The sequence below is a fragment of the Artemia franciscana genome, chromosome 1, assembly GCF_032884065.1.
Source record: "Artemia franciscana chromosome 1, ASM3288406v1, whole genome shotgun sequence".
NCBI classification, from domain to species: Eukaryota; Metazoa; Arthropoda; class Branchiopoda; order Anostraca; family Artemiidae; genus Artemia; species Artemia franciscana.
In genome coordinates this window covers 57638322-57665198 of record NC_088863.1, presented here as the reverse complement: position 1 = coordinate 57665198, position 26877 = coordinate 57638322, and the positions used below count along the sequence as shown (strand labels likewise).

Below are 26877 nucleotides of genomic sequence, written 5' to 3'. Positions count from 1 at the left end.
TATTTTGCATATTTTGAAGTAAGAATTGTTTTCTTTACATGTTTCCTTATGTATAACTAGGATCCTAGGGTTATGCTTAGATAGCTACCTCCACACAAGGAATCATGTTAAGAAAACAGTTCTTACTTCACAGTATGCAGAATAATGATAATTAACACATTTTGAACATAGGTAACCTTTATGTTCAATTCTTTTGGTGTTATACATTTTAAATACCAAATTTCTTTAAAAGAGCATGGATTCAATAGAACTATTTAAGTTTTAAAATCATGATGAAACAATTGCCATCTACAAAACTGTCATTGTCTTATAGATGGTATTTATCTTGGCTGTTTCTGTTAAATATCAAGGAAGGGGAAATTGCCTCTTCAAGACAGCATTTTTGCCCCTCTCAGGATTTTGACTAAATTACACTACTGGGTCTCAGTAGTTTACAATGGTGGTCAAAGTGCTTTAGGGTTGAAGAACTGTAACATCCATTATATTCCAATGCCTTCATGTAAATTTGATCCTGGAGGTAGATATTTTGCATACCAAGAAGTGAAATTCCATTTGTAAATACCCATCAGTGTGTAACCCCAAGAATTTAATCTCTAATACAGCTAGTTACCAGGCATAGTCAATTATCTATTGAGCAACTACCATCAGTTGCAGAAACAGATGAAAGTGAACTGGAACTGTGTATAGTTAAACCCTGTATTGTAGAAGGTATTGCTGACCTGAAAGAGAAATCTAGATAATTCAGGCTCTGCTTGATCTCAGCCAGTTCAAAAAGTAAAAACAGAAATGAGCCCAGAAGCATCTAGTAGCAACCACATCCAGTCACAGGCACAGGAAACCATTTACAAAACAAGGTGATGTGCAGTTAAAAGATGAAAATTCCAGGTTCCCAGAAGACCATGTTATGGACAGCCTACAAAAAGGGCTGAGTGATGACAAATTTGAATTTGAGGCAACAGGAAATAAATTTATTTTAGGAAAGAGGATGCAGCAAAGAAAGCTCTTTTTATGAAGGAATTGGCTGGGCCATCTATAGAAAAGAAAAAACAAGATTCTTTTCCAAGGAATTATAAAAGGTATGCTAATCTACCATACAGAGGAATAGATAACAGACAGTGTCCAGTCAAAGTTTGAGATTGATGCAGCTGTGAGATAAAAAGATGTAATGGGGAGGAGTGAGAATTGAAGGATTGTTATGCTGTAATGGTAATATTTATATTTTGTATAAAAGAGTTTACCTACCAATATATGGTGCTGTTGGAGAAATAGAGACATTTTTGTGTACAACAGAAGAGTTCTGCAATGCTTCAGTTGTCAGAAGCATAGGTATTTGAAAAGAAATTGTTAAAAAAACAACTCTAGTATGCCTGACACATGCAAATAAACATCAAAGCAAAGATTGTCTGTGTAAGCAACAGCCAAATGAGGAGAGATTTATTAGCTGCAAATGTACTAATTGTAAGCAAAATAATTCTTCAGTATTATCCATCTGTCTACTGAGAAGAGAAAATAAGGAGAGTTACAGAGAAGTATGGGATTGGATTCAAAAACAGCATTTAGAAGTTATGCACAAGCATTGCAGTCATCTCCATGTCCAGAAAAGAATGTTTTAAACAGGACTACAACAGAGATTAAAGAATGATTTTACCAGAAAAATATTTATTGGATTGTTGATTACTCCTGGACTGTTGGAAATTGGGAAACTACCTTTTAATGAAAAAATAGATAGACTGTGTCAGATGCTAGAGCAAATGATTATTGAAAAAGAAATTGATCTGTCCAGGTAGATAGATTTCTTACCAGGCCATGGACTATTTGTTAAGTAATAATGAGCTTCTGAACCATCCTTCAAGTCTATCACAATTTGAAGTCTTGTTTTGTCCTTTGGCTCTTTCTACACACCTATAAATAGCTTCTCTGACTTTTTTTTTATCAACATCACCTTCCTGAAATATTTTATCTGTCACCTCTGCGAAATGTCTTTAAAATTATCAGTACCAATGCTGATAGTTTTTTAAATTAACAGAACAAGGCTGCCTCTGTTCTTTTAAAAGAACAAGCTGATATACTTGCAATTATGGAAGTGTGCCCCAAATTTAGCAATACCAAACTTACAGAATCTTGCATCAGCATCAATGGTTATAAACCTTTTTTAAATTTATTGTAACCTGATTTTAGGAGAGGAGTGGCTATTTTTGTTAGGAAGGAACTGTAGGCGGGTGTTATTATTGCCACAAACAATTGTAGACCTTGGATTGAAACAGTGTGGTTACCTATAACTATTGATAATAATATAATATGCATTGGATGAACATACTGTAGCCCTAGTTCTCCAAGCCAGATTATTAGCGAAAATGCCCTTTTGGAAATGGAACCTAATATCCTAAAAACCAAATCTTTTGAGACAGTTATAGTTGGTGATTTCAACCTGCCAGAAATTTTATGGATTGATGGATATGGGTCATCAAAAATACAAACTACAGGCTCTCCCTTTGCATATTGTTTATCAAACAATTATCTATACCAAACTGTGAATGAACCTACAAGAATTCGTAGTGATCAGAATTCATCCCTTCTTGACCTACTTATTGTTTTTAGTCCTGAGATATTGATAAGCAATGATAATCTGCCCCCCCCCCCCTGGAGAAAGCAACCATGTTACAATTCTCCCTATAATTAATATTTACAGCAAACAAACTACTTATAAACATCACTCATGTATTGATTACAAAGCTCTATGTAGAGATTTAGCATGTGTTAACTGGAGCTTTACCACAGATGAGGATCTTGAAACTTCTTGGCATATCTTCAAAACTTTATTACTTGGTTCTGAACCAAGACGTACTAGCATCAGGATGATTAAACTGCCTAAAACACTGCCATATCTGACTATTTTTATTTCTAATCTCATCCAAAGAAAATCCAAAGCATGAAAAAAGTACTGCAAAGATAGGAACTCCTGTAACTTCAAAAGATACCAGGTAGCCAGAAATCCTGTTACAGATAGCATTAAAAAATTAAAATTCAAATTACGAAAATAAACTGGCTTAACATATCAAGGTAAATCCCAAACTCTTTTGGAGGCATGCATTAACAGAAAAACCAGGTTGACATTCAGTTCCAGATTTGTGGGAAAATGGATGTGTGATATCCACACCTGAAAATAAAGCAGAAGTCTTGAACAAACAATTTTCCTCAGTATTTCTTGATGGTCAGGATGTCCCACCCCCTGCACTCTCTTCTTACCCAATCACTACTGCTATTCCAGATATTGAAGTAACTGAATGCGTTGTGAATAAGAAACTTGCTTCAATTAATGTAAATAAATCTAAGGGTCTTGACAATATTAATCCTTGGCTTCTCAAACATACTAAAGATATCCTAGCTGGCCCATTAGCTTTAATCTTCCAAAAATCAATCAAAGCTGCACAACTTCTGGTGGATTGGAAAAAAGCAAACATAACTCCTGTTTAGAAAAAGGGAAAAAGAAATTCTGCTGCAAATTACAGGCCAATCAGTATTACATCTTCTGTTGTCAATGTGACAGAAGGAATAATCAATGATGCTATTATTAAATATCTCGAAAAGAATGGCATCCTTCACCATTCTCAACATGGTTTGCCAAGTGGCAGATCTGTTGACACAAATTTAATGAAGTCTTACAATCTTGTTACAGTTCTAATAGACAGGGGAATTCCAGTTGATGTTGCCCTCTTTGACCTAGCCAAAGCCTTTGATAGGGTCTGTCATGGGAGATTGATTGTCAAGTTACATGCTGTAGAAATAAACAACCAAGTTGATTGCTCAATTAAGGCATTTCTTGCTGAAAGTACTCAACAGGTTGGAATATTCACATCTCATGGAAGACTGACATATTCCAATTCAATGCTTTTCAAGAGTGTTGTGCTGCAAGGTACTATCCTTGACCTTACCCTCTTCAATATTTTTATTAATGATGCCCCTAGTGTGGTACCAAATTCCAAATTTATTGGTGGTATCAGAAACCAACTTGATGCAGATGTTTTCAATGCAATGTAAATGAGCTTAATAATTCGGCAAATGTCTGGTTATTGAGATTCAACACGTCTAAATGCCATGTTCTTCATTTTTGAGAAAATAACTTATATTTTGGGTACACTCTCAATGACCTACCACTTTAGGCTGTTCACAAGGATTGAGATCTGGGTATCATGGTTAATGAGAAACTTGAGTATGACTCTCATGCTGCTATTGCTGATTCATCAGCTAACCAAACCCTAGGTACAATAAAGAGAACTATCAGCAACTGCCCTGCTGGAGTCATGACAACCCTATATAAAGCTCTTGTTTGACCTAAACTTGATGTTGGCATGACACTTGTATCCCCTTTGTACAAAAATGACAAATTCATCCTAGAAGCAGTCCAAAGGCGAGCAACAAAATTGATTAGCAAATTCCAAACAGTCCCCTATTTTGAACATCTTCCTTGCCTCAAACTACCAAGCCTAACATATAGGTTTAAACGTGGGATGTGGTAACTGCATTCAAACTTATTTGAACAAACATTGTTTCTGATTTGTTCTTGTTTGCTGCCACCTCTTCTACCAGATGTCACTCAAAGAAACTGTTTAAGATGTCATGCAGACTCCACCAGAGATATCAATTCTTTTCAAACAGAAGCACCAGCCTTTGGAATAGACTGTCAGAATATGCTGTCTCTGCAACTTTTCTTGACACTTCCAAATCAAGAGTGGATGCTGAGTGGAGTGATGTTGAGTAGAAATATGATTTGGAAGCCCACGAGTCTTCAACTTGTCTTCAATTCTTCACAGAGCCTACAAGGAGGATATCCTTAGATTGCTCCAAGCTGCAATTTGAGGTAAAAATGAAGCTTGGAAAGATTAATCAGTTTGAAGTTTTGACAGTATGTCAAGTATTTGATATATTAGAAAACCAAACAGAACCTTAATGCCCATAAATTGTTGATTTGGAATGCCTGCTCAATTGTTAAAGAAAAAAGAGAACTGTTGTTGGACTATTGTATTGATAAGGAGACAGATGTGTTCTACATCTAGGAGACTTGGCTTAAGCCTACAGTAAATAGCTGTTTCAAGTAAAACTAGACCTACATTGCCCAGGCAACGTGAATTATTGTGGCAACCTTTGTCTGGCTTTGCCAACTAAAGTGTTGCAAGAGCAACACTTTGGTTTTGCTTCTTCGCTATCGATCAGTAATCACATGATCAAAGGCTATTCCTCAGCGTTGAAAAAACGACGACAAAATAGTATTGAAAGGAATCACTAAATTGACTTTGCAGCTAGTTGATTTCTAGCCAATTGCAGCCAGTTGATTTCTAAAATACCATAGGTGACACTAATTATTACAAAACTACCTCATTGTTTTACATTATCGTTTGTACCCATTTCGTAAACACTTATTTCTGTCAGATTTAAAGAGATCGCATACGATATGCACCAATTTGGACAAATTTCTAGCCCAAAGTGAACAGATTCTTACTTACAAGTCCCTCTCCCATGATAGACATCAAACGACGACAAAATAGTATTGAAAGGAGTCACTAAATTGACTTTGCAGCCAGTTGATTTCTAGCCAGTTTGCAGCCAGTTGATTTCTAAAATACCATAGGTGACATTAATTATTACAAAACTACTTCATTGTTTTACATTATCGTTTGTACCCATTACGTAAACACTTATTTCTGTCAGATTTAAAGAGATCGCATACGATATGCACCAATTTGGACAAATTTCTAGCCCAAAGTGAACAGATTCTTACTTACAAGTCCCTCTCCCATGATAGACATCAAGTTCACTGGAAACAAATAAATGGGTACACCAACTAGCAAAAGTTGCAAACCCCTAATTGCTGAAGATGATTGTAGCCCAACAGTGATTATTACTTACAAGTCCCCTACATTTCTTACCACTGGAACCAAATTGGTTTAACCATCAAATGCACCGGAAACATAATAATAGGTACACCAACTAGCAAAAGTGGCAAACCCCTCATTGCCAAAGATAATTATGAGCTAACCGCCGTTTCTAGCCCAAAGTGAACCGATTCTCACTTATAAGTCCCTCTCCCATGATAGACATCAAGTTCACTGGAAACAAATAAATTGGTACACTAACTAGCATAGTTGCAAACCCCTCATTGCTAAAGATGACTTTAACCTAACAGCAGATTATTACTTACAAGTTCCCTACATGGCTTACCACTGGAACCAAATTGGTTTTACACTCAAACACACTGGAAACAGATAACAGATACACAAAGTTGCTAACCCTCATTGCTGAAGATGATTATTACCTAACAGCCGACTGTTGCTTACAAGTCCTCTATATGTTTCACAATTTGTATTGGCCTAGATTTTCGATTCAGTGTGTACCTTACTATTAAGCCTACAGTAAATAGCCCATTCAATGGTGAAGATGGTGGAGAAACAATTGGAGTCAAACTATATTTTAGAAACAATAAGCATGTAAATATTATATTAATACATAACCTACCTGGGAGCAATAATAATAGGACAAGAAATAGAAGAACCAAAAAAGAATATTCCAGCAAATGAGAATATAGTAATGACCAGTGATTTTAATAGACATAGCAAAGTGTGGTGTAAGTGTAATGTTCAAAATAATTCTGGAACTAGTATAGAAAATTATTTGAGTTGCAATCCTATTTGTTAGGCAGCCTCAGCTGGACTATCTACCAGGAAAAATCCCTTCACAGGAAAAACAACCACTATTGATTTAGTATTTGTACTTCCAGTATGTATCCCAAACTAAATACAGAGCATGTAAGTGAGAGCTTACTTATTTGTGACCATTGCCCAATAATGTGTATTTCACAAGACGAATCCCTCCTGCATACCAGCCACAGAAAATATTTCCAAAAGAAAGTGTAAATTGGAATAAACTTTCAAGAATGTATAAAGATTTTGACACGCAGTCAGTCATAGAAGAAGAGATAAATCTAAATTGAAAAATTGAGCTGTTTCAAGTAAAACTAGACCTACATTGCCCAGGCAACGTGAATTGTTGTGGCAACCTTTGTCTGGCTTTGCCAACTAAAGTGTTGCAAGAGCAACACTTTGGTTTTGCTTCTTCGCTATCGATCAGTAATCACATGATCAAAGGCTATTCCTCAGCGTTGAAAAAACGACAACAAAATAGTATTGAAAAGAATCACTAAATTGACTTTGCAGCCAGTTGAACTTTATCCTTTTCAAATGTAGACATCATGACGGATGAAAACTCGGAACAATATCTTATATAATCTAGTTGGTATTTTAAAGTTATCCCTAATTTTTCAGGATCAAAATACCATAGACGAAATTCTATTAATTATTACGAAACTATCTCATTGTTTTTCATTCTCGTTTGTGCTTGTTTCTTCACTATTGGTTAAAGGATGAAGTTGTCAGCCTATCAAAATTTTTAAAATTGTGTGCTCAAACAAGAACGCAACCATTTATCACATGACCAAAGGCTGTTCCTCAGCATTGAAAAAACAACAACTACAAAATAATATTGAAAGAAGGGACTAAATTGACTTTGCAGCCAGTTGAATTTTATCCTTTTCAATCATATTGTGATGGATGAAAACTTGGAACAATATCTTATAGGATCTAGTTGGTATTATAAAGCTATCTGTAACTTTTCAGGATTAAAATACCATAGGTGACACTAATTATTACAAAACTACCTCATTGTTTTACATTATCGTTTGTACCCATTACGTAAACACTTATTTCTGTCAGATTTAAAGAGATCGCATACGGTATGCACCAATTTGGACAAATTTCTAACCCAAAGTGAACAGGTTCTTACTTACAAGTCCCTCTCCCATGATAGACATCAAGTTCACTGGAAACAAATAAATTGGTACACTAACTAGCATAGTTGCAAACCCCTCATTGCTAAAGATGACTTTAACCTAACAGCAGAATATTACTTACAAGTCCCCTACATGTCTTACCACTGGAACCAAATTGGTTTTACACTCAAATACACTGCAAACAAATAACAGATACACGAACTAGCAAAAGTTGCTAACCCTCATTGCTGAAGATGATTATTACCTAACAGCCGACTGTTACTTACAAGTCCTCTATATGTTTCACAATTTGTATTGGCCTAGATTTTCGATTCAGTGTGTACCTTACTACTGAATTTGTCAACCCCTTGAAACTTTCAAACTGGTATACCTCATGAAGGAATATTTGTACAAAAAAATGGACGTCATATACTTTGATCAGCTCATCATGAGCTATTGATTGCCGTCGAAAAAAATTCTATCCGTCTTAGTTCAAAAGTTGACTTTTTTTTGCCGTAGGCCAACTTTCTAACGTCACCACTTAGAAAGGAGCAAAGGATAAGCTCCAATTTCTTTAGCAATGAGAGAACTTTTAAAGTTTATTAGGCACATCTGATACCATCTCTCTTCCGCAATCCCAAGTCCGAAAAACCAAATGATAAACTCAGCTGTAATCACGAACAGAAATGGGTAGGAACAATACATGACAGCACTTTCTGACCCCTGGGAAAATGCCACATTTTTGCTTTTGTAAATTTTTCTATTTATCGCTCGAAAAAGATATATTGGTTGTGAGGCCGGGTAACTGCCGCATATATTTAACACTTATAGATTTTAGTCCATCTTCAATTTGAAAGTGGTGCCTGCCTGCTTGCCTGCTAGAACGGAGCTTTCCACTCGAAAGCAGAAACATGGTTTGATTGAACGAAAGCTTGGCTGCACAACTTCAGATACTCCTCTCTGACATAGGCTATATAACTCCACTTCACTTCGCACACCATAGGCTCTGGCTCGTGGACAAGCAAAAACCATCCTTTTTGGCCCGAGGCAAGAGTTCTGCAGAGCTTTCAAAAATGTGATGTCATATTCATCAATCCGGCCTGAGGTCCACACTTTCCGTAAAAACCGCACAGGTTAGACCCTTATCAGTGTCCAGGAATAAGCTGAGATCGGCGGCATAGGGGAAAAAACCGGGACAAAACCAAAGTGTTGCTCTTGCAACACAAATAGTGGAATTAGCCAAAATAAGAATTTCCTATAAAGAAGTGAAGTACCAGAAAGAGAGTATCTAGTTGAATGAAAACTGTTCAAATTCTAAATATGAGTTGAAAGTTGCACAAAGAACTTAACCTGGTATGGAATCTAGATAATCATATAGAACACAAAAGTGCACTTGTTGTATGCAGAAGATGTGCTCTAGAGGCAAAGAAGAACCCTTGGGAAAAATTTATAAATAATCGGAATTTTCAGAAAGCTGCATCAAGAGTAACAAAAAAAAAAAAAATGATGTCAGTACAATTTCTAGAAGCAACCCCTCCCCCTTCATTGTGTTTGGAAATGAGACAATTATTGAAGATGATCAAAAGGCAGAAGCAGCTGCTAAATATTGCAGTCACTTGTTGATAAACAGACCCTAGTGTGCTAAGGAATCTAGAGACAGACTGGACAGCAGCAGAACTAGGAAAACTTGGATTTTAAGAACAACACAATAAACCATTCATTAAACAAAAATTGGAAGAAACTACTAAGTATTTACCAAATACTCTCCCTGAACCAGACAAAGCTTTGCCACAATTTGTGAAAGCTCTACCTGACAGATGAAAAAATATTCTGCTGGAAATTTTAAATGAAGCATGGATACATGGATAAAGATGCATCTAAAATGGAGAGTTACATATATATTATACTTTTACCAGTCCTTGGAATGATCATGGAAAGAATAGTGAAGAAGCATATGGAATATGTTTTAGAATATAATAAATTCAATAAAGATATATAATGTGGATTAAAAAATTGATTGATACAAGAGGCTTTATTTTTCATTCAAAATGGGTGTATTAAGTTGACATTATTATTGGACATTGAATGCACTTTTGACAATATGTTGCATATGAAGATGATTTCAGGAATTATGGATGCAAATATAAAAGGTCAGATATTGCCATTCCTAAGGGCTTATTTACATGAAAGAAAATCTAAAGTCAGGATGGGAGGATTGTTGTCGGAAACAATAGTATTACTCAAAAGAAAGGTTCCCCAGGGATCAGTATTAGTTCCTGACATGTTCTATTTTGGGTCACATGCCATCTCCATAAATGTAAGTGAAGACAGTGGTATTGTTTTCGCTGATGTTTTTTATTCTTGGCTTATGGCAAGGGATACATCCCATCTTAAGGAGATTGCTAAATGCATGATATGGATATTAGAAGAATGGAGAAAGGATGCCAGCCTGATTTTTTTTTTTTACTTCTATAACAAGGGCAATTATATTCACAAGGAAAAGGCTAGAAGACCTACCATGGCTGATGCTGAATGGAAATCCAATTGAGTAACTCAAGGAATATAAAATTTTTGGGATGTATTGGTGATAATAAATTAAACTGGAAATCTCATATGACCAATTTTTGTTCTACTGAAAAAAACCTACTATGGCTGATGTTGAATATGTTTTGGACGTATTGTTGGTGATAAATTAAACTGGAAATGAAAAGTTTAGCCTATTTGTCTGGTGGTAATGGCCTACTTCCTGAATTCTCACTTGAATATTTTGAAAATATATATCGCCTAAAATGGATTATTGTTCAGTAATATATGGGATGACCTGCCAATATACACTTGCTAAGTTGAATTTTATTCAAGACACTGCAATAAGGAATGCATACAGAGCAAGATACACAGTGCCCATTTCATTTCTACCATAGAGATTAGATTGGCTGGTCTGGAAACAAGAAGAAGGGTAAGAACAGTTAAATTTATTTGAAAAATCTGGACTGATGGAAAAGCCACCCTACAGAGTCAAAGATAATAAAACCAGGCTGTAATATCACAAAAAAAAAAAAAAAAAATATAAGTCTGAGGAACCAGCAAAATTGTTTTGAGGCTAGAATAGAAATTTGCAAAAATCTAAGAATTGAGATTGTATTGTCTGAAATGCTCAGAGTCAAAGAAAAAAAGGAATTTCCACCATGGATGGCTCACAAAATAGTTTACAATTAAGAATTTCCCAAGAGCATGCTTTTGAATGCGAATATATCTTTCCACAAATATATCTCCACAAAAATTGTTGATATGTCTGTAGGACTTTTACAAAGTTTCAGAGAAATCATAGAAATAAAAAAAATTATCTATGGGGGTGTTAGTATTAATTAAAAAAAAAAGTTTTTTTAAACTGAAAGTAAGGAGTGACATTAAAACTTAAAACGAACAGAGATTACTCCGTATACGAAAGGGGCTTTTTCTCCTCAACGCCCCGCTCTTTACGCTAAAGTTTGACTCTTTCTCTTAACTCTACTTTTTAAAACAGTAAAAAAAAACTTTAGTGCCAAGAGCGGTGCGTTGAGGAGAAAAAAGCCCCCTTCATATATGGAGTAATTTCTGTTTGTTTTAAGTTTTAATGTCGCTTCTTACTTTCAGTGAAAAAACTTGTTTTTTTTAATTACTGAACGTTTTTGAATTGATAGATGTTTTGATTTTAGCTCTCCACACATAAATAATTAAAAGGAAATTTGCGTATTAATTTTTTTTGGCTAAATGGCTTTCTCATAGTTTTAATCGGAAGATTTTGAGAAAAAAAGAAGGGGGAGGCCTAGTTGCCCTCCAATTTTTTGATTACTTAAAAAGGCAACTAGAACTTTTAATTTTTTATGAACGCTTTCAGTAGTAAAAAATATGCATAACTTACGAAAAAACTTCAACGAGTAGTGATTTACATAATTATCCTAAAACAAGTGATAACCTTGTGAACGAAAGTCAAAGTAAGGTCAATGCTGTAAGAAGTCAAAGGGCTGCAGCTAAACTAGCAAAAGAAAAAAATCCATTCAATTTATAATTCATAAACTTGTTTCATTAACCTGAAAGACTTCTTTAGGGGTGGTGGACCTGGGGTTTGGTGACCTTCTTTTGTTTTGTTAAAGTAAATATAATTTTCACTTTTAATAGATTCCCATTTATACAACGATTGTTGCAGAGGAAAGGAACCCATGGTTTCATTATAAATATTTGCTTTGGTGTTGTCTTAAATTATTACCATCAGTGCTGGGAGTTCTGTTTATAATGTGAGTTGTTCTTACTGATTCATTGTTTTTTTGTGTTTAGTTGCTGTTTTTTGTGTTATGTTTTGAAAAAAACATTTTTTTCTTTTTTTCTGTTGTTTGTTATTTTTTTCTGTTGAGAATGGCTCCTGGACGTGAGGCTGAAATATTCGGGTTATTTTTTAGTCGAAGTGTAGTTTTGTTTTTAAATTTTATTTTTTATTCACTGCTTTATCGAAATGAAAACCCGTTTTCTCTTTTCTTAATTCTTCGTATTGTGAATAATCTTTTGTGAAGAACAACAAAGCAGTGAATCAAGTAATCACAATGCAGGTCCCAAGGTATAGAAGCAGAAAGAGAACCCTATCACTGTAAGATTCAGAAAACATCTTTAAAAAATTATAAAGTCCTTATATTATTCCTGAAGGTATTTCACTTTACTTTACCCCAACCAGCCTGTGCAAATATACTGTACAAATTATATTTCAAATGCGTTTTTGTGTTTCTTGATTTCATTGATGTTGGTTCTATGCCATTAAATCTATTGGAACAAAAAGTAAGATATAAGAAGGTGCATGAAACCTGCATAATTTTGTCTGTATATGTTCACATAAGGGGGGAGGGGAAAAAGTAAAGTTAAATGCTTTTAGGAATAATATAAGTAAATTCTTTAAGATTTTTTCAGTGTTATTTTCCTGAATTTTATCGGCTATTGTTTCCTTTTGTGTAGGCCTAACTGAACATAAATACTATGTAAGTATTTAAAGAAAATTTAAAATACCTTTCAGTATTTTATAGTGTTTCTCTCAGGGGAGCAGCAACGCTATATTAATCAAACAGTTCGTGGTAACGAACTGTAGTAAGGAGCGACCCGGCTCAATAGTAACCAAAACTCTAAAAAATGGAATTTTGATACCAATAGCTACATCAAAAGAATCGCATTTTAATGCTGGTTTTAAATATATAAGTTTCATCAAGTTTAGTCTTACCCATCAAAAGTTACGAGCCTGAGAAAATTTGCGTTATTTTAGAAAACAGGGGGAAACACCCCCTAAAAGTCACGGAATCTTAACGAAAATCACACCATCAGATTCAGCGTATCAGAGAACCCTACTGTAGAAGTTTCGAGCACTATCTACAAAAATGTGGAATTTTGCATTTTTTGCCACAAGGCAGATCACGGATGCGTGTTTATTTGTTTTTTTGTTTTTTTTTTTGTTTTTTTCCCAGGGGTGATCGTATCGACCCAGTTGTCCTAGAGTGTTGCAAGAGGGCTCATTCTAACGGAAATGAAAAGTTCTAGTGCCCTTTTTAAGTGATCAAAAAAATTGGAGGGCACCTAGGCCCCCTCCCACGCTAATTATTTTCCCAAAGTCAACGGATCAAAATTCTGTGATAGGCATTTTATTCAGTGTAGTCGAAATACCTTATAACTATGTCTTTGGGGACGAATTACTCCCTCACAGTCCCCGTGGGAGGGGCAACAAGTTACAAACTTTGACCTGTGCTTACATATAGTAATGGTTATTGGGAAGTATACAGGCGTTTTCAGGAGGATTTTTTTGGTTGGGGGGAGGGGTTGAGAAGAGAGGGATATGCTGGGGGAACTTTCCATCGAGAATTTGTCATGGGAGAAGAAAATTTCCATGAAGGGAGAGCAGGATTTACTAGCATTATTTAAAAAAAACAATTAAAAAATAAATGTGAAAAAGCTTTTTAGCTGGAAGTAAGGAACAGCAATAAAACTTAAAACAAACAGAAATTATTACCCATATGAGGGGCTCACCTCCTTCTAATACCTCGCTCTTTACGCTAAAGTATTTTTAGTAATTTCAACTATTTATTCTACGGCTTTTGTGATTCAGGGGTCATTCTTAATGAATTGGGATAAAATTTAAGCTATAGTGTAAAGAGCGAGGTACTGACGATGGGGCGAATCCCCTCATATATGTAATAAAAACATGAGAATACAAAAGTTCTTTGCGTAAGCTAATTTATAAGTTACGTAAATCTTTTACCAATAAAAATATTCGTAAAAAATTAAAAGTTCTAGTTGCTTTTTTAATTAACCAAAAAACCGGAGGGCAACTAGGCTTCGTCCCCCGCTCTTTTGTTTTCTCAAAATCATTCGATCAAAATTACGAGAAAGCTATTTAGCAAAAAAAAAAAAAAATATGCAAATTTCGTTTTGATTATTCCTCTGCGGAGAGCCAAAATCAAAACATGCATTGATTCAAAAACGTTCAGAAATTAAATAAAAAAAAAACAAGTTTTTTTTAACTGGAAGTAAGGAGCGACATTAAAACTTAAAACGCACAGAAATTACTTCGTATATGAAAGAGGCTGCTACCTCATCAACGCCCCGCTCTTTACGCTAAAATTTTTTACTGTTTTAAAAAGAAGAATTGAGAGAAAGAGTCAAACTTTAGCGTAAAGAACGGGGCGTTGATGAGGTAGCAGCCTCTTTCATATACGAAGTAATTTCTGTGCGTTTTAAGTTTTAATGTCGCTCCTTACTTCCAGTTAAAAAAACTTGTTTTTTTTTTATTTAATACCCTTCTAAAGCGACATTTCTATATAAGCTAAAATTTCCTTTTTTGAGCAGTTCTGCTGCAAGTTTTGAAATTTAAATGTGTATTTGTGTTTAGTGTATTAAGGAATTACCCTTCTGAGATTTTGTCACCCGAGAATGTATCACACAAGATCAAAGGGATTGCCATGTGTCAAAAATGTTTATACCAAAATATAGAGAATTTTCAGATTATTTGTTTTGTCATGTAGATTAGTGTAGTAGTTACTAAATTCTTTATGGGTCAAAAATTGTTACTAAGTTAAAAATTGAAATCGAATTTAAAGTTCCAAATTAAACATGGTTATTTGGTTTTTAAGCGTTATGATGAAAATCGTGCATTAAAGGGAATAGTATCAAGGAGAATCAATACTTTTTCAATTCCTCTTTTTGGCATTACCTCGAATGGTTCTTTCCACCATTTTATGCTTGGGTTGACCCCCCTTCCTATTACCCATGGGTTCAAGTTATGCAAGTTGCTTCTTGTTAACATATAAGGTTTTTATGGAAGGGGGCGGGGGCGTATAAACATTAAACTTAATTCCCTCAGCTGTTCATGTGGTATTGTAGATTCACCTTTTTGGATAAACAAGATGCACATTTTATCTTTAGATTTAGTTTTGCATGTCCCTCAATGTTGTCCTAAGTTTTACCTTAATACTCTTAGTCTTTTTGAATACACCTAGAACCAAAAATTTCTCCCTACTTTGTAATAAAAACTTCTGCATGTAGAATTTGCCAATTGCATAAATTGTAATCCTTAACCGAAGTTTTTTTGGGGCATTCTATCCCTGGAAGTGCAGTTACTAGACCTTTTGACTGTATTTAATAAAATCAATTGTTCAAAATTGTTGATCATTAATGATAAGAGGGAGCATCTAAAATAGACAAGAGGGGCTGGTAACCTTCCTATAACTCTTAAACATCTTCTGAAATTTTCAACTGAATACCTTTAGTCATTCCTTAGACATTGATAGTACATCCTTATGACAGTCAGCATACACACAGTGTGTTTTATTGTGTTCAGAATACCTCTCCAAAGCTCTGGGGGGGGGGTTATGTCATCCCTTATAGTTACTTGAGCTTTGGAATATTTCGAATAAAATATCTTTATCGAAATTTTGATGAAATATTTCTAGAGTCATTAAAATTAAAGACATGGAGAGGAACTGGTGGCCTTTTAATCACTTTTTAACATCCCCCCAGTATGTCCTGAAAGTTTTAAATCAATACCCTCAGCCATTCTCAAAATATTGCAGATCCTTCTTTTTGATAAACTGGATGCACATAGTGGCCTTTGATTTAGTATAACATATCCTTCAAGATTCTCCAAGGGTTTATCTTAATTCTTTTGCCTTTCAGATATATCTAGAATCAACTACCCCTATAGCCCTGGGTCTATGGGGTGTTGCATCCCTTTTGACTAGCTCTTCTTAGGTGCCCCATTGACTCAATACTTATTAAAGTTTTGGAATTGTTATTTTGTTCAAACTAGTCAAAAGGTCTAGTTCCCTTTTTAAGAGTCAAAAGTGATTGGATGGGAAATATATGTAATTGCTTTTTTTTTGGGGGGGGGGCTATTTCAGAAAGAGAAATTTTCTATGGAAAGAATTTTGTGGGAAGAGTCTTTCTATAGGGAATTTTACAGGGGAAATTTTTAGAAGGGGGTGAGGGTACAAGAGATTTCATGGCATGATTTGAAAAAGAGGTAGAAAATGAATTGGAAAAAACTAGTTTTTCAACTGAAAAACTACACAATTGATTTTATTAAATACAGTCAAAAGGTCTAGTAACTGCACTTCCAGGGATAGAATGCCCCAAAAAAACTTCGGTTAAGGATTACAATTTATGCAATTTGCAAATTCTACATGCAGAAGTTTTTATTACAAAGTAGGGAGAAATTTTTGGTTCTAGGTGTATTCAAAAAGACTAAGAGTATTAAGGTAAAACTTAGGACAACATTGAGGGACGTGCAAAACTAAATCTAAAGATAAAATGTGCATCTTGTTTATCCAAAAAGGTGAATCTACAATACCACATGAACAGCTGAGGGAATTAAGTTTAATGTTTATACGCCCCCGCCCCCTTCCATAAAAACCTTATATGTTAACAAGAAGCAACTTGCATAACTTGAACCCATGGGTAATAGGAAGGGGGGTCAACCCAAGCATAAAATGGTGGAAAGAACCATTCGAGGTAATGCCAAAAAGAGGAATGGAAAAAGTATTGATTCTCCTTGATACTATTCCCTTTAATGCACGATTTTCATCATAACGCTTAAAAACCAAATAACCATGTTTAATTGCTCTGATCAGAAAATCCCTCCTCAATCATTGTTAATAACACCAAAGTTTGACTTTTTGTTGCAATTCTCTAAGAAAATTTGCTCAAACACAAGACTTGTTGATGTTGAATGACCAGTATTTTAAGACTTTAGCATAAAGAGCAAGGGGCTTAGGAAGGCGCAGCCACCTCCCCCCCCAATACACAGAATTAATTTATGTTTGCCATTAGTTTTAATGCTGCTTCTTGCTTCCTTTCGAAAAAACTTTTTTTTGCATGATATTTATTAATTGATGAAAGATCTAAATATTGCATTAAACATACTTAATTGCAAATACCAGTGTGATTAAGACATGCGTCTTTTGTTCTGTAAGCTTGATTCAGGTTTCATGTTTGATCTATCAGACCTATCTCTAGCTCAATTCCAAATTTTCGTATGCATATTGATGTACATTAGACTTAAGTTACTGCCATTTCCCTCTGACTATTTAAAAAGGGCTGAATGCGATAGAACTCGTTTTAGCTTCAAACTTCGGTGGCCTTTAGAAGCTCTAATATCACAAACTATTACAAGAAGAAGTGCAGATCAAACACAAAGAATGTCAGCTCATATATTGGTTGTCTACTATTGTAGTTTTGCCATGATTACCTTAAATTACCTTAGATCGCATTGTCCAGTGAATAAGGGATTATCCTGTAGGTACTGGTTAGTCAAGATGTTGAGCCAACGTTTTGGCTGCATCCCATTCTTGAAGCCATGGCTTGGACAACCAATTTTTGTCCACAGCTCACTTGAAGGCCTCCAAACTAGGGGCTGAGACTGTTCCTTCGCTTAGGGAGTTCCAAAGACCTAATTGAGTGAGATAGGTGTTAAAAGATTTTTTAGAAATTAGCCAGAAGGCAAATAATAGTAATAGGAAACTAGAATTTGCAATGAAGATAGGTTTTCTTGATGTGAGGCCCTTCAATTTTTTTCCAAAACATAGGCTATTTTGCAAATATTAAATTACAAAGATGGAAATCTAGAGGGGAGGGGGTATTCCTAGCTGGCATACCCTTTAACACGCAAAAAATTTCTTAGACCAAAATATTTTCATTTCTTTAATACGCCACTGCTGGTGACCCCCTTCTTTATATTGGAAACTTTAATGTCGGTAGATCTTCTCCTGGCATTTCACCTCCAATTGCTGATTAGGGTAATTAATATTGCCTTTAAGTTCCTAAAGTGCTTTGACCCTACTCCTTGTGTTAGAATTTCAAACTGGAATGGAGATTTGTAAATAAGTGCAAAAGTAAAATGTTAACACATTTTGTTTCTAAAACAAAACAAATGTGACAATTAAAAGCTATGGAATTGTCTTAAATTCAAAAAGAAAGTAATTTATGTCATACATAACAACAGTTTTCTAAGTTTAAGATTCAACTGAAATTTTGTTTTCTTCTTTTTTATTGAATAGTTGCTGATCATTGGCTAGAAAAGCCATTCTTTAAAATTGTTCTATAATAGTGTATACCTAGTCAACAGCAAATTATCTCCCATGTTTTATGAGAGGTTTCTTTCTATAAAATAATGATCAAGCTATAAAATGCAGTTTTTCCAAAAATTCGATGGAATATTTTTCTGGTTCCTGTCATAAAGGCATTTTTCAATTAAATATTATAGAGTTGACCAAGTCTTAACTTCCGAGTTTGATTTTCTGATCAGAGCCTGATATATTTTTTTGCTGTTGCTAATATGGAACTCTGTGGCTTTATTGCATTATTTTATGTTGTTGCATATTCCAGATCCAAAGATCATGATTTCAGCTGTAGTCCTTGCCAAATGGGACAATGTAGTTGGTCCTAGAACGCTGAAAGTATGGGGACCAAGATCAAATGATGAATTTTCTTGTACCACTGGCTTGAAATTCTCATGGGCAGGAGAAGCTGGGAATGATACAGATGAATTAGACGAAGCTTGGGAAGCAGAAAACTTCGAATTTGACAGAGAAGAATCTCCTGAAATAGTATGTGTTAGTGATAGAAGCTCTTCAAATAGTATTGTTGTTGTCTCTTGTGGAGCATCAGGGCAAACTAATAATAGTGATTCAGTTAGTGGAGCATTTGATTCAGGACAATTAGAGTCTAGTCAATATGCAGTTCTTGAAACTGATTTATCTCATAATCTTTTTAACTTGAATCTACCAGAAGAGGAAGGTAGAATGAAAGTGTTCCTTTGTGATACTGTGAAATATGTAACTGAGCATACTGTGATAGCTTGCCTTAGTAAACCAGGCATTGAGGAGTTGAATCTCATTAAATCATCTTACTTTGTTGTTCCTGATTTTTATTCAGTTATGATTTGTTCAACATTTTATGTCGATGAGTATGTTACTGATTGTGGGACATTAGAGAGTTCGTACTCTGTGTCAGTTGTTGGTGATATTGAAGATGAGAATATGTTCATGCTGTTACGAGAGTATATTGAATGTAATCTTAAGGAAATTGCTATGTTCATCAAAGCCTTACCTGAAATAGTAAGTATAACATGATTAAATGGGTGCAATAGTTATTTCTCATGGTAATATATGTTTATTTCTATTCAAACACCCTGTGGTTACTTAGTGAAATTATTTTTGTGTATTTAATTTAAATTCCAGTAGCTTTGATGCCATTTAATTCTAAGTAGTTAACTCTTAGAAGATCTTTGATTTCTTCTGTAGGATCAGACCTCAGAAGCTTTGAAATTGCAGGACATATGCTTTAATTTCTGTAGGCTAGTCATAATCTCTTTGCCTATCCCTCCTTCTCAATGAAAAATAATTTTTATATCTTTAATTTTTCATTGAAAGAAAAAAGAATTAGGGTTTAATTATTGATAGGTTGAATTATGAATATATTGAGTCAAAAAACGAAATGAGTGAATCCTTGATTCCATCTTCCTTGTGAGATCAATAGTGACTGCTTGCCTGCTTGCATATTTTAATGTTTTTTTTTTAAATTATCTGGTGTTTATCTAGATAATACATCTCTGGTTCTCATATATGAATGGAAACGCATGAAAGATGTACTTTAATACGAACAACTTACCTAGGATTGCTAGTACTGTTGTCATGTAGCTATTCTTTCCACCGATTGTTGGCTACTCTCTTAAGGTGTAAGGTCACAGAAAACAAATTGTTACTTAAAAATACCTGATTCTAGCTCTCTAAGTTACTTGAAAGTATTTTTCTTTTATTAAGTAAAGTACTTAGTAGTTTGATTCGCCAAAAATATGTCTAATGTTTTCTGAGGCATGTTTGACAAGGGTAGTTTCCTGCAACAACTAAGAGGATCGGTCTAGGCTAAGATTACCTCAGGAGAACAAATTAATAATGGCTGATTTTCTCTTTTTATTGTAAAAAACTTTTTTTTACATAAAATAGGAGAAAAGAAAGTACAAATATTAGCATTAAATTAATGTCTCTCTAAACTGAACAAAAGACAAAGGTAGGGTTTGTTTGTGGAGAACCAAACAAGAATAAAACAGAGCATCTGAAAGCTAACAGTACTTTTGTAAATACGATCTGTGGTTTCTTAACGATAGTGTTTTGTTTAGCAGCTTTTCTTATCCTGGTAATCTCTAGTAATGTTTTCATGGACTAATAAAGCCAGGTCTAAGGACTGAAATATAAGATCCAGATCCCATAACCCTGCGAAAATGCCTATCTGCCCCTTTTCCGTGACAGGCTATGTTCTGAGCTTTTTCATATATTCATCAGTATATTCAGAAAACGTCATTAGGCCCTTTTTTGAAGCTCCTTGTAACAAGATTTGTCAGTGTTTGTAAGTCTATACAATGTCTTTCCAAGTGAGATCTTCTGTTTTATTTTGTTGCAGAGTATATTTAAAAAAAAAAGTTGTTGATATAGCAAAGAACAGGCATTTATTTAGGAAGAGAAAAAACAAAATAAGGAAATTAAACACCACCCAATAATTGCAGTTGTACAACCCAAAACATACTATATTAGAACTAGCATGTCTATATTTTTATGCCTTTTTATCAACTGAGTAGCAATTCAATAAATTTTGTCATAGCTTGAGGCATGAGGCATAATAGGAAATAAGAATAAAGACACAACTTGTATATTCATAAAAGATATATCAAACATTAAATACTAGTTCTGTTAGGAATGTAACATAAAAAACAGAACGAAGAGATAGAAATGCGTAGAAGACATTTAAAACGAGAGTTTTAAGTATAGGCAATAAAGCATTAACTAATCACTGTTTCTTTTAAAAATAGTGTCTTAATTAACAGTGTCAACTTCAACGAAATCTCAAAAATTTACTAATCAAAATTTTATTTTTCATAACAACATAGCGTATCTTTCCGCTTTTTAAAGTTGAATATATTTTGCTTAGATTACAGAATTCACAATTTTATAGGAAAAAGTCTGTTTCTCTGTTTCTACTCCCGCCATATCTATTCATTACATGGTCGATGTCTACCTCAATATTTCGGTGAACGTTTATAATGGCAAGTCCTGTCAGTCTAGAGTCATGTAAATTTAGAGCTCTTCGTTAGTATTTCCTCTACTATTCATCCTAAAATATTCGAATAAAGGCCAAAATCATCAGAAAAATAAAAACTCTATTAAAGGTACATGTAGGTATGTGCCTCAAACTAAATATATGAGTCGAAATACTCCTTAAAAAACAAATAGTTACGTATTTGTTATCTTTGTATTTGATAGGTAGGCTATAGATTGGTGATTTAAGTTCTCATGGTTTCAAGCTTTGGAGATTTCTAATTATTTTTTTTTTAATCTTGATATTTTCATATAATCAATTCAAATGTTTAGATCTCGATATGTCTGTTGAGCACAAAGATGAAAATTTGAAATTTGACTCAGATTTAGCACTAAGTAAGAGAATTTTCCTGTAGAAATTTTGATTTATAAATAATTAATCGTAGAAATATGATTGGATGGCATGTGCCAAAATAACTATAAAAACCCTCTCGGTATATATAGCAGTTTAGAAAATTTTATGGACAAGTATATTTAACCCATATATTCAATTGAGAAGGTGAGAAATTCTGAAGTAATATTGCAGTTGCATTCTGTTTCTGTGGTTAACTCAAGCTGTGAAAATTTCCCCTTTTTATAATTTTTTTATTAGTAAATGTTTGAAAAAAATCAATGCCATTGCCATTTCACTGATTCAAACTGAGAATTCAGAGACCCATCTATACGAGCTAAATAAAACAAAAAAAACACATCATTATTTGCCTTCTTATATAAACAGCTTTTCGAAAATCTGTTCTTCTTAAACGATTACTCCTACCTTTGAAGGAGTATTTTGCCTCACAGACTTAATTTTAAGTATATACTTATACAAACCTTTATTAAAGTTTAAAGAACATAGCCTTAATTTTAATGTTTTAGGATGAGCAGAGGTGATTTGTCATATAATGTAGAGCTTTAATTAGATGAAAATAGGCAGTAAAGTGGCCACCATTTGCTTACCAAAATCCAAAATTTAAACTAGCAATTTTTGCACTTTTCATACATTTAATTTCTATTACACAAATCGCCTAAAAACGACAATGTTGTAAAAACCACCCTGCTTCGCAAAAAAAGCCAACCCAAAAAACTAAGACAGACAGCCCAAAAAAGCAATCATATGAATTATTTTGCCTCAGTGGAATAGCAAGACTCGAAAACAAATTTTGTAAAAAGAATTAATATTTTGCTTTTTAGCCCCGTTGTGACAGCACAATCCTAAAATATCATTTCGAAGCCTAAAGAAGTTAGGATTTTAAATTTCCCCTCCTTGTTATTACGAAATGAAGATTTTCGCCTCCGGGTTGGCTTTTGTTGTAAAACGGACAGATTCTCTTGATAAACCTAAATGTAATTAAATACTTTCTGGCAGTATACGTCTTTAGTAAAATCTAACAGAGACAGCACAAAGTAACTGAAACCTTGTTTCAAACTTGTTTGCAAAAAGAAACAGTCGTAATAATTAAAAACTATTAAAAACCAATTACAAAAGAATAAATTTCGTCCCGACCCAAACCAGAGCCAGCGGACACAACCAAAAATCCACCACTACGTCAGGGGGTTGGGTCCCCCGGATCTGCCACTGGGATACACTCAGATTTGTCAAGTTATTTTAGGGCTGACATACCATAAACAGAATACTTGTATCTAAGTTTGTTTGGCGTTGCACTTCGATTTGAAAACGATTTTCCTGGGGATTATTCTCTAAAATTTTTTGTGTCAACTTGTTGAAAAGAATGTTCAACAGCCATCTAAAAACATACAATGGAGTGATGTAAAAGAGTAGCGAGCCATCAGATACTTAAAAGTACCCAGTGGCACAAATTTAGGAATAAGAAAAGTGGAAGAGTCATTAATATACTCATAATGTCAGACATTTTTAAGTCTTAATTGTTCTATGGAATTCAACCTGTATTTAGGATTGACAAAAATGAAGTCCATTTAGTAAAGTTTGGACATCAAAGAGAAATGTAGATGGTTGAACAATGTCTAAGTAGATAATGGCTGCTTCTGCTGCTATTTCAAGGGACATACCATTTTGTCCGATCAAACTGAGAGAATGAAACCCAGTTTATGTGAAGACTAATAAAATTTTGGTTGCTAATCTGTGTATTATTTAAGTATAGTACTTGGGTTAGGGTAGGAGCTAAAAGCAACTATAGTACCATTGATTCTTCCAGGACCAATTGTAATTTTGGGACAGTACTGTATTGTTCCATTGTTGATTAATTTACTCAAATACGTTGTTTGGCTTGACATAAGCTCGGATATGTGTGATCCAAGGCTACCATTGCACTCTTTGTTGCTTTTTCAAATTTGGAGGAGGCTGGCGGTCAAGGGGTTTTTCAGTCAGCATCTCTGGTGGTCAGCATTCGCAGATGCTGCAGATAATTCGCAGAGATGTTGGAGCACTGAAATGGCAAGTACATTGTAGATTCAGATCTATACTTGCAGTTGGAATTGATATTTCCACCATGGGTAGGAATTGGGTGGCTCTGGATGCAATTTGAGTCTGAACTTTGTCCAGACTCAAAAAGTCCATGATTTTGTTGATTTTAAATACTGTTGCATCCTAGTGCTTTTAGATCAAGCCATTACATCTTTGCTCCGATTTTGGGTTTACAGCTCTAACCTGCTGTTTTGGAATAAAAAACAACATCAGAGATGATAGAAATTCAAAACGTGTGAATATGAAGATCCAATCATAAAACCTTTTTCGATGACTAGTTGTTTAAATAACATTAAAGCCTTTCGACTTTTCTATTAGCTGCTTCTTCCTTTGCTGCCATTTTGAAACATGCTGCATAAGAGTTAATTTAGAAAGGCAAGATTTGTTGCAACTAAACAGCCAGAATTTGGGCTTCTACCCAAATCATTAGTTGCTATATTTTGAGGCTATCTTTACATGTACGGAACAGTTTATGTACAATCAGGACATTAATTTACTACCTCTGACAAATGTATCTATATTTTCGGAAATTTTTTTCGTCTGACATATTAAGGATGTAGTCAAGATCCACTTGTTATGTCTTTCCCTCTTCTTATAAAACTTATAGTGTTTGTGTTAGTAAAATTTAGTATTGGTATTAGTAAACTTTTAGTACGATATTTGTAAAATTGATATTACAGTAGTCAATGATGTATTGTATAAACAGATTCAACAGGGCAAAAGTAATTATTGTCGTCAAAACTATATTAGAAGACTCAAGCTGCAGTTTCAGCTTGAATTTAGATAAAATTCAATAATTTAGCATAAAATCCTACATTTCTTTAAGGAGCTCCGAAATCTCCACTGTGGATAGCATAAGACATTTTATGTATTTGTGATGGTCTACTATTACATTGAAAGGAAGAATTTGTTTTGCGTTTTTTTTTATTATCTACCCAAATTAGCTAGGTGAGTGCCAATCCTGAGATTAGTGGAACACATTGGTTATTTTATTTCCAATACTGTTGCTTCTATGTATTTTTTTTTTGTGAGAAGAAAATTCATGCTTCTACTTGTAAATTGAAGGAAGTAAATCTGGGGAAGCAACGTCTTGTGCGATTTGTTTTGACACTGCTAGTTTACTTTTGAAAATATCATCTTGTTTTAAATTGAGGTTTTAAGATAAAATCAAATCATTTATAGTAAAAATGATTTTGAAACTCAGTTTTGAAACTCTTACAGCCAATTCTATGGGGAATCAGGATCTAAGAGGGACAAAGGGAGGCAAGAGGAGATTTACATAGATGGGATGGAGGAAGAGGGCTGAGCCAAACTTCAGGGACAGTTTCTCATGATAAACAAAAAGGGGGTCATGTTTTAATGTTTTTAAATAAAAAGAGCAAGGAAACAGGGAACCTACATAGATGATTTGTAATTATCCATCTGAAGCTGTTCGATTTTTATCACTTTTTCCTTTTTTCAGAGTGAATTGCCAAACAGGAAATGCGTATTCTAATGGTCGGTGGATGAATATGTAATAAAAAAAAAAAAAAAACTAATTTTAGTTTATCCTTTGTAACATGATATGTCTTTAGAGATTTCAGTATTTAGATAGCATCGTTTTTCTTTTTACAATCAATTTCGCAATTCCGTGCCAATTTAGATCAGAAGAGATACCTATCTTTACCGGGGTATGGCTCTTATTGATGAAGTTTGGGTCTATAAGTGGTTTGAATTAAGGTGGGCTAAAGGTGATTTAAATTTGACTTCCAGAAAATGAGTCTCAAAGTAGGCCTATATGTGGATTTCGAGATTTTTCAAGTTGCATGAAATTTAATAATTACTCTTAGGATATATTAACAAAAACGTTGTCTAATACAAAGACTCTCAAATTTTTGTTGTTCTTGTTAACAATCTTTGGCTTAATTCTAAAACTCAAAGATTCTTTTTTTTTGTGTTCATTTTGTGCTAATTGGTTTAGATTTTTCAACTTTTTTCAGGATAATCTAGTGGACGATATTAGGTTGGACTCACGAGTCAACAAGATGCTGTATCACGTTCGGAGTTTAATGAAACAGTCATTTCCATCACTTGTTAAAGCGGAACTACTTAGAAATCTTCTGATTCAAGCAGATTTTGATTGCATTCTGACGTCACATTTGCAAACTTTTGGAAATTCTTATGTTTGCGGAGACAAATATCCTTTAGTAGAACAGGTGTTACTTTAACTAAACATTCAAAAATTTGTTGGAAAAGCTTAAAATGAGGAAAACATCTTTAACTTCTTCTTTTGTTTGATTATTTGGAGACATTAATTCACAGTGCTTTTATAGGTTTTTTTTACACAAGTTTAAGTAATCTATAGCCTATATAAAACATGACAAGCCGCAGTGCATTCCCTTTCTCTCATATTTTTACTATAAGCTCTGAAAATGGGATGAAAATGAACAACCATGTACTTGAAGGACCACATAACTTTGCACGAATGCAGAGTATCAAGGAAAAAAAAGCCAAAGTATAACATGGTACCTGTAGATTCAATAAAGATAGGCTAGGTTGTGAGTAATAGTCGCAAGCTTTGAACAAGGAAAATAATTTGTGGCGTTCGCACTCCAATGAGTGTTCAACTGAACAATTTATTCATGAGAAAAAAAAATGTCCATTTTTTTAAATTTTACGCCAAAGGATAGACTATTCCATGATTTTAGAAGGGGCTGATTAGAGGTAAATCGGACCAGACTTCCTCACAAGCTTCTTGTGCTCCTTATTAAAAAAGATCTGACTGACATACATGCTATATATGCATTGTACAAGTAATGACGTAGCAAAATAATTTTCTTTTCTGTAAATTTCACCCGAAAAATTTTTTGGTAATTAGTGATTTTTTGCTCGAATGACAGCAGTGCTTGACTGCTCATATAATTTTGGACGATGAAATGACGAGCTAGAAAAAGTATTTTTATGATAATGGAGCATAGAGAAGAAATTCTAGAAGCTCCATT

At 34.2% G+C, this 26877-nt stretch overlaps 1 protein-coding gene across 6 annotated transcripts in view; it reads left to right on the top strand.

Moving 5' to 3' along the window:
• Nucleotides 1-26877, top strand: part of LOC136031791 (uncharacterized) — a 68048-nt gene that overhangs the window by 22841 nt on the left and 18330 nt on the right. For 4 of the 6 annotated variants that reach the window (XM_065711590.1, XM_065711580.1, XM_065711609.1 and 1 more), the window contains 2 exons: nucleotides 18707-19437; nucleotides 25876-26091. In XM_065711590.1, coding sequence (XP_065567662.1) covers nucleotides 18718-19437; nucleotides 25876-26091 — 936 coding nt within the window. In that variant the 5' untranslated portion in view covers nucleotides 18707-18717. Of the gene's footprint in view, nucleotides 1-11994; nucleotides 12094-18706; nucleotides 19438-25875; nucleotides 26092-26877 lie in introns of those variants that run through there. The other 2 variants (XM_065711600.1, XM_065711617.1) reach the window with 2 other exon arrangements.